This window comes from Rutidosis leptorrhynchoides, chromosome 11, assembly GCF_046630445.1.
Source record: "Rutidosis leptorrhynchoides isolate AG116_Rl617_1_P2 chromosome 11, CSIRO_AGI_Rlap_v1, whole genome shotgun sequence".
NCBI lineage: Eukaryota > Viridiplantae > Streptophyta > Magnoliopsida > Asterales > Asteraceae > Rutidosis > Rutidosis leptorrhynchoides.
The window spans coordinates 8,455,827-8,464,544 of NC_092343.1; the positions used below are offsets into that span (position 1 = coordinate 8,455,827).

At 35.6% G+C, this 8,718-nt stretch overlaps 2 protein-coding genes across 2 annotated transcripts; both read right to left on the reverse strand.

The window, feature by feature from the left end:
* Positions 1-4,778: 4,778 nt before the first annotated feature.
* LOC139877615 (uncharacterized) lies at positions 4,779-6,405 on the reverse strand. The gene is made up of 5 exons (XM_071865042.1): positions 6,058-6,405; positions 5,831-5,962; positions 5,607-5,765; positions 5,211-5,336; positions 4,779-5,101 (listed from the first exon to the last, which is right to left on the reverse strand). The coding sequence occupies exons 1-5, from the start codon at positions 6,100-6,102 to the stop codon at positions 4,997-4,999; spliced, it is 567 nt and encodes a 188-aa protein (XP_071721143.1). The 5' UTR covers positions 6,103-6,405; the 3' UTR covers positions 4,779-4,996.
* Positions 6,405-7,452, reverse strand: LOC139877616 (DEK domain-containing chromatin-associated protein 1-like). The gene is made up of 5 exons (XM_071865043.1): positions 7,323-7,452; positions 7,185-7,244; positions 6,928-7,038; positions 6,763-6,843; positions 6,405-6,639 (listed from the first exon to the last, which is right to left on the reverse strand). The coding sequence occupies exons 1-5, from the start codon at positions 7,389-7,391 to the stop codon at positions 6,406-6,408; spliced, it is 555 nt and encodes a 184-aa protein (XP_071721144.1). The 5' UTR covers positions 7,392-7,452; the 3' UTR covers position 6,405.
* Positions 7,453-8,718: the final 1,266 nt, after the last annotated feature.

Here is an 8,718-nt window from a genome sequence, read left to right on the forward strand (position 1 = left end):
TCAAAGCTCTTAGTTCTTCCTCAAGCTTTCGGGTTTCTTCGCGCGGAAAATATTCAACAATCATCTTTTCCTTTAGATCGGCCCAAGAGAGAGCATGAGCTTCATCGGTACCCACCGATTGAACATAGGTGTTCCACCATGTTAGAGCAATTCCGGAGAAAGTGTGAGTGGAGTATTTGACCTTGTCTTGGTCCCGACAACCGCTTATGCTAAAGACGGCTTTCGTTTGCTCAAACCATCGGGTGAGCACGACCGGTCCCCCGGTTCCATCAAAAGTGTGAGGTTTGCACCCCATGAAAGCTTTATAGGAGCATCCCTCGTTTGAGTTTCCGGCTCCATTGTTGTTGTTGTTGTTGTTGTTGTTGTTGTTGTGGTTGTTATTATTATTGTTGTTGGATGAGTGACCGGCCATGGCCGCATCTACGGCGGTAGCTATCATCCGTTCGAGAGCTTGTTCGGGAGTTTCATTGCGGCGTACACGACGAGGAGCCATTGTTCCTTCAAGACACAAGAATATCATTGATTAGTATTCTCAATAATACTAACCGTGATATAGAATAAAGATAAAGAGAAGTTTTTCCTCGACTCGCCTTAAATTCTTTATGTCATAATGTCGGAACGTTCATATGAGTCACCGTAATATAATCCCGGAAATTATATTACCCTGATTCATATGTGCATTCGACATCATTTCATATAGTCAAGGTGGCGTGTCAATCAAATTAAACAACGTGAGATTAAGATGAACTAAGAGTAGATATGAGTAGAAGCGTTCGAGTATAAATGCACAAGTAGTCAAGTAATTCCTACTTCAAGTCTATATGCCGGTTGTAGTCTAGACTCACCAATGTACCCTATGACTCGGGGTCGACACCAATGAACTCTAAATCCCTACAACCAACGCTCTGATACCATCTGTAGCGACCCGACCAAATCATGTTTGACGGCGCCGTCTACTTAGGTCCCGTTACGTGGTCATAAGTCTTTAAGACAAAGTTTGACCAAAATATGTCGCCTTCATTTCAAAATAAAGATTGTTCCCAAAGTTTACAAGAATTGTTCAACCAATAGTTAAGCTACAACGTTATAATACGAATGAAATTTAGGCGACACGGTTTAAAGTAAAGTCAAAAGACGCTCCATGAAATGCACATATACGCGACATCTAATGCAAGTATCAAATAATGAGCGGAAGCATGTATCATGTATCGTTCAAGGACCTGAGAAAAACATAGAAATCTGTCAACGAAAACGTTGGTGAAATCATAGGTTTAAGTAAGTAAGTACAAGTGAACCACAAGATTTGCATCAATGAAATAATAGTAATACATTCCAAAAGTTTGTTTCACGAGCACCCAATTATCAATGCTTAACGTTTTCTTCCATTGAACCCCATCACTTAGTGCTAGAACATACACTGTTTCTCGAAAATATATTTCATTCGTAAACGGTAGCGAACCGTTTGAATGAGGGTTTGTCAAACCCATATGGATCCATACAACATAAGTTCTCGCTTACACCCGGCAAGTGTAACTAATGATAATCGAATTGAGGATTTTGTTCTAAACTCGTATGTAGAATGTTTGTTTTCCTGTACTTGTGTTCACTTAGTAAAAGAAATGTGTATGTTTTCTCATCCCAAATGTAAGTTCAAAAAGAGTAAAAGTGGGACTATGATCTCACCTTGAGTGCACGAGTAGTAAAGTACTTCACAAAATAACGTGTGCGAAGGATAGTGCTAGTCTTGACCTAAACAAATAGGTCGTATCAATAACGGTAAACACAATAGGTCAAAGATGTTCAATTAGTCCTATGGCTCGTTAAGACTCGATCATAATAGCATGTGAATCAAATTGTCATGTTTCATGCAAGGTACAAGTATAAAAACATGTTAGAACGATTGCACAATTATTTGGTTAAGTTTGATTAAAAGTCAACTTGGTCGGGTCAAAGTCAACAGAAAAGTCAACGGGGTCGGGTTGGATATCCGACAATTTTTCTAAGTTATATAATCATATATGAGCATGTTGGCCAAGTTTCATGTTAATCGGAGGTCCGTAGCGTAGCAAACATTTTCATGTCAAATGACCAAAGCAAACAGCCAGTTTTAGTCAAATGGGACGGCGTCCCAAATGGCTAGACGGCGTCTCGATTAAAAGGGTGGGACGGCGTCCCCAATTCCTAGACGGCGTCTAGGTAAGAAAAGTGGGACGTCGTCCTGGGTATCTGGACGGCGTCCTGAGGTGTTTCCAGGCCCTGGTTGCTGAAACTCCTAAGTGCACGAATCAAAACTCAACCCAACACAATTTACAAACCGCAAACATTCAAGGCATGCATTTTATATCACCGGAAAGGTATTTTGACAAGGAACGCAACTATGCACTTTTTATCAATCAAACTTTCATTTACAACAACCAAAAACCGCAATCAATGCTCCTCATTCAATGCATACAAGTCATAAACGCCATTTAATGATTCGATAGCCAAATTACATGAACAATATGCCGTTTCGAAGGTAATTAAGCATACAACACAACCTAACACTTACAATTAACATTTCATGTCATTTAATGCATCAAAAATCCATTCCTAGTTCATGAAACCCTAACCAAAAATCACCAAATTTCATAACCAAGTTTAAGAGGTTTCTTAGATCAATCTTTACATCCAAATGAAGCTAATGGTACTAGTAACACTTTTAAAACATGCACATTAACAATCTAATAACAATTGATCATCCAAAATCAAGGATTTAGCAAGTAATTTTCATAATGAACTAGTTACACCAAAAACAACAAATCGAGCATACAAATTACTTACACGACATCACAATGAGCCATAGACACTAATTAACATACTTTTAAGTCAAGAACACAAATTTAAAGAAAACTAGTGTTTTAGAAATGTTACCCAAACGAGATGAAGTTGGTACCAAAACAAAGAGGATGAAGAGAGGATCACGAATATGTAATTTATTTTGTTGTAAGCCTCCTAGATCGAATTTAGATGATGATTGAATGAATTTGGTTTTGGGTGTGTGTTCTTGCTAGAGAGAAAGAGAGAGAGAGATGGAGGTGGAAATGAATGGGTGAAAGGGGTTTGACCCTTTGACCTAGTCAAGGGTTTGATCCCTTGTCAAGTTTAGTCCCTCAAATTTCGTTCGGGTGCGGGAATTACCTAAACGAGATAATTTAAAACGCGTATCAACGGGAGATGTTATAAACATATAACGGACTTTATATTAGTATAACGGAAAAGTAAATGGAAAAAGGCGGGATGTTACAAATTATACGTGCACGCAAATTGTTTGATGAAATGTCTCAACGAGATATAATGGTGTGGAACACAATGCTTACTTGTTATACTCATCTTACTCTTTACCATCGAACCATATTGTTGTGCCATCAATTAATGAGAGGTCTTAGTAACATCAAACCTGATCATTACTCGTTTACTAGCAACTTTAAGTTCGTGTGCAGGTTCGTGCAACCTTTTTTATGGGCAAAAGGTTCATGCTTTAATTGTTGTTACAGGATATTGTTCTTCACTTCCGGTAAAGAATGCACTTATTGATAATGAAGTCTTATATGCTTTTGAAAAGGCGGGAAGGAGGTCATGTAATACTACTGGAATGGAAGCTTTTATTGAGGCGTGCCACTTTTGTAATTTGGAAGACACGGAGTTAAATTAACATGGAGTAATTGCAAAAGAGCAAATGCTAACGGTTTCTGCTTTTTTGTAACGCTTGTAATTCATATCCCGAAAGTTTCAAAACCCGAGTCCCTTAAGGATTTAGGGCCATTTAGTTTATGTAATGTGCTCTACAAAATTAAATCTAAAGTACTAGTTAATCGAATAAAACCAATTTTGCCGAGCATTGTTCATGAAAACCGTGTGATCACTGATAATGCTATAGTTGCATTTGAAGTCCTGCATTGACTTAAACATAAGAGAGATGGTAAAAAAAAAAAGGTGCAATAGCACTCAAAGTGGACATAAGCAAAGCTTATGACAGAGTTGAGTGGTCTTTCATTCGAGCTGTTTTTTGCAAATACCGCTTCCCATCACACTTTATCAATTTGATTATGGCTTGTGTTACTTCGATATCCTTTTCTTTTAATATTAATTGGTTAAGACTACAAGTCGGTTACATTAAGGTTAACTGCGATGCAGCTTGGAAAAGAGAAACTGGTAAAGCAAGTTTGGGATTTGTGGCTCGTAATCATAACAGGGATGTTCTAATTTAAGGTGCTCGATCATAATGCTTTGCAGGCTTGGTTTTATAGGCTGAGGCTAAAGCTATCTATTGGGCAATGACTCATGCGCGGAGGAAAGGATACTAGGAGGTCACTTTCGAGAGTGATTCTTTGTGTTTGATTAATGCTCTTCGTAACAAGTAGACTTCGCTACAAATTGCAAGTATGGTCAAAGAGATTTTAAGCAACTCCCTAAGTTTTAATGTGTGCAATTTGTCTTTTGTAAGAAGACATGGGAACAAAGTGGCTCACAATATAGCAACTTCATTCTTGAATTGTACTCATGAGACTATTTTAAAAGGTAGCGTCCCAAATTGTGCGACTGTATGGCTGGCGAAAGATGTAATCTCTTCTGATTTTGTTTAATCTATAAATCTATATAGTCAAGTATTCGAAGTGTTCTATTGTTGTAAACGCAAAAGGTATCACCCATAACATACACATGAATTTCCTATTTGTTGATTTTTCTGTTTGGCTGATAGTAACAGCAAACACAATGAATGCAGTACATCAAACACAGCATCAGTATCTATTGATTGCATGCCAAACAATGAAAAACAAAATACCTAAAATCGACCACAACCAGCAGAGAAAAACAAAGGAAATTCAACATAACTTGAAAATGCATATGTAATCCAACGCTAATAGAGATGGTTTTAAACAATAACAAATTTCACACCACCTCAGAATTTTCCATCTAGCCCTCAGACTAAAAATGTCTTAAGATTTCACATGCAACATCATAAGTCTGGGTTGCCTCGAGTACAAACTCCTCTGTAGTGGTTCCAAAAATCTCGTAAGCACGCACGTTTCAGCCCAAGACGACTATTACTTCCAATTGAATCCTACATACAATTCAATACTGGTTAAATTAAATGCATTATACTTTAGTAACAAGATAATTATAATTATATAGGTGGTGATTTAGTAGTGTGATTACAAAAGTAATGTTACCCTAGCAAAGAGACCCATTTCTTCAAGCTTGTCAAATATGCCCATTTCTTCAAGCATGTGAACTGCATAATCGACATCAAGACCAAACTTCTCTATAATGAGTTCATCCTGATCTAGATCAAAAACCTATAATAATATAACAAACAAATCCACAACTCATTATACCTTCTAAAAAACATATAAAATACAAACACACGCAAATGAAAGTTCCAAGAGGATCTCAGTCAAATTAACAATAACAAACACTAAGAAGATCTCAGCCAAATTAACAAATTAACAGTAATAAATCATTTAAAACCAATTTTACCCATCACATATGGTAAATAAACAAATTACACTGTCACATTATTTTATTGAAAAGGGTACAAGATAGATAGATGCATGTTGTTTGTTTACCTCTAGTGTTAGTTTCTCCAAGTTTGGGGAGGCTCTGATGATAAGTACAAGAATCTGCAAGCAATGATTTTTAGGATAATCCATTCCTTCTAAACGTAAGTCTTTGAGGTGGATTAACGAAGTTGCAAGCTTTTGTGGAATCATCCCTCCAACGAAAGCCTTCAATTACCATAGGTCAAATGATGATAAGTTGAAGTTTTACTTGATATAACGTGTTAGATTACCTCAATCTCCCAAACTGTAAGAGTGAGATGTTCAATCGCAGGCAACAACAGAAATAGCTCATCGATAGTTCCATACATCATATCAACTTCATCTTCACAAAAAATCTTGATACTAGTTATAATTTCTGAAAGCTACAGCAAGTAGTAACAACATTAAAACTAAGATAAGTAATAAAAGCCCATGAACATCAATCAATACTCTAGTAACAACTAACTAACTAACTTACCAATGTGAAGCGTTTAAGTAGTGGATTATTGGATAAAATGTGCATAAATGCAGGTTTAGAGATCTTGACATGCTCCAAGCATAATGTTGCAAGGCTACCAAAACCATTGAATGTTGGTACTTTGAAAATTCGACAATTAGAGAGACATAGGTCGGTTAACTCGTGAAATGAATAGACGGATAATGGCAGATCACAATTGGAACTCAAATGAAGTTTCTTGATAGTATTCTTTGTCAACAAATGAAGTAATATTTTGTTGGTTTTCACACTATCAATATCTGTTGCATATGTATCTGTATATACGCTAGTTGATGTAGAAAGGGTGAAGTCAATTAATGGTCCCTCGTGTCATAACATGAACTGGTGTATAGCTCGATAAAACTTTTTCCTTTCCCTTAACTTTTGGATACCCGCATAAAATGCAACTTTAGGAATTTTGGTCCAACTGTACCTCCATTGTTTAGAGAGAATGCTTGATCTTACTATTTCTTCAGTTGGTAGACGCCATGTGATGTTTTCTATTATGTCAAAAGGAAGAGTGTTGTTGGTTCTTTCAGCCTTTGCTTTTTGTTTTTTGCTTTTCTGTGAGAAAATAAAAATTGAAAACGGTACATTACTTTCACTGCCACTGTTACTCAATATATTAAACACACATTTCAAGATAAATTTCACAAGACAAATGCATAGAATCGAGAAGAAACGAACCTGTTCTTTTTCAGAAAGTAAGACTTCAGTTGTAACATGAGGGGATTGTAGAAACTCTAACAACTTTAATGAAACATCTTTCTGAAAACATGAGCACAACAACATGGTGTCAAAAATGTTGTACCAAAGTGTATATATTATCTGATGCTTATAGTATTCACTTGCCTTCTTGATAGATGACTTGTTGATTTGAAGATTAAGAAGATCACACAAGTCAAATAACTTTTCTTTAGTGAGTTTATCAAGCTTCTGTTTCACCTCTGTCCTCTGTTTTTCCTGCAGCCATCATAAAACAACAATCCAAAGTTAGATTAAAACTAATCTTATCATATATTAGTATATATTAATAGCCATGGTATAATATTTAAGAAAAAATAGCTCCACACACATCAAACATAATTCAACAGAGCAAGAAGGTTCACCTCATCATCAGTCCAGACAAAACCAGAAAACATTCCAATGTTCTTCGTCAAAGTATTCACCTGAAAACATACTTGACAAATTAGAAGAATTAAACATTGTTAAAAGTGGCATATTTTTTGTGGTTAAAAAATTCTCACATTTGCCAGCTTATTAAAAAGAACCATATGCAGAGACAGCAAGATATCATCAGGTTCCCTCTTAGACATCTTGTACGCCACTGAAATAATATGTTGAGATTTTCACATGATTAAGACTGAGTTGGATAAATACACAGCTAAATTACACTAATAACATTCAAAACCATATATATCAATAGGAATCAGGAGTATCATCCCGTATACTTCTAAAACAACTCAATATTCAATTCCATTATATTTATCGGGCTTAAACAGTGAACTGATTGAATGACAGAAACACGTACACCACTCTGTTTCAATAATATAGCGCACACAAAAAAACATAAGAATTTTGGTTTTTATCTTGTAAACAAAAAGAAAATGTCACCTTTCAGCTGGTCGCAAGATGCTAAGATAAAAATCTAGAAAACAAATTAGTGTGCCTAGATATAAAGGCCAAATGGTTTGTGAGTTTATATTGCAAAAATTTCACAAGGTATAAACATAAATAATATATAATTATTACAAAAAGCACCCAAAAGCCATAACGAGCCAAGTAGATAAGCTCTGAAGATTAAATGTGAAAAAAATGGTTAGTGTTATGAGTTGAAAAACTATGACTATAACTCCCATAAGATATGGTCCATAATAATATCAAACAGAGTACTCATATATATAGTCCATATTCCACAAACCCTAACGAGATCTCACTTTCTAATTATATTTGCTCAAGCTCAAGCATGTCAAGTATAATGATATAATTACCTAAACCTCCTCAAAATCATCAAGCACAAAACTATCTAAACCAAAACCTAAGAGGCAATACATTCAATAGCATCATGTAGATATACATATACCCACAACAACAACAACAACAACACTATCTTAAACTGAGCAAATAACAGCCTCCCAGTAACTACAAAAACTATGCTAGTTACAGCTTTAAACACGTGCATTGATCATATCTAATTCAGCACTTCTCTTAACATATAACACTAATATATATATAAACACGTATATATGCTCAAAGTTTCTTCATAGTTACAGAAAACGAACTACATATATCAATTTAACAACTAACAAAAAATTCAAATATCAATTTAACAGTTCACTTACCTTTTCAATTGAAAAGGATTTTGGAGAAGAAAACCTACTCATAGACCGTGAGTAGCGTTTAACTTCATTCTCTTCTTCTTCGTCTTTAGCTACTTTCGCGTCTTCTTTTTGATTCAATTCGACTTGTTCTTTAACAATCGGAATTTCGTCTTCTTGCTTTTTAGTTTCTAGGTTTTCTATTTCGGAAGCCATTGATAACACTAAACCGGTGCAATTAGAACACGGTAAGTGTTGAAATTGGTTTAAATTTGGTGAACGAGTGTTGAAATTGGTTTAAATTTCGGAGAAACGAAAATGAAAA

Bases quoted from the DNA above. Each gene is read 5' to 3' on its own strand.
- LOC139877615 (XM_071865042.1), bottom strand. From the start codon at position 6,102: ATGCACATTTTATCCAATAATCCACTACTTAAACGCTTCACATTG. The intron at 5,766-5,830 runs GTAATCTAACAC...TGGTAATTGAAG, and splicing joins TTACAGTTTGGGAGATTGAG to GCTTTCGTTGGAGGGATGAT. The intron at 5,337-5,606 runs GTAAACAAACAA...ATATTATTATAG, and splicing joins TGGAGAAACTAACACTAGAG to GTTTTTGATCTAGATCAGGA.
- LOC139877616 (XM_071865043.1), bottom strand. From the start codon at position 7,391: ATGTCTAAGAGGGAACCTGATGATATCTTGCTGTCTCTGCATATGGTT. The intron at 7,245-7,322 runs GTGAGAATTTTT...GTATGTTTTCAG, and splicing joins TTTTTAATAAGCTGGCAAAT to GTGAATACTTTGACGAAGAA. The intron at 7,039-7,184 runs GTGAACCTTCTT...TGATGGCTGCAG, and splicing joins TTGTCTGGACTGATGATGAG to GAAAAACAGAGGACAGAGGT.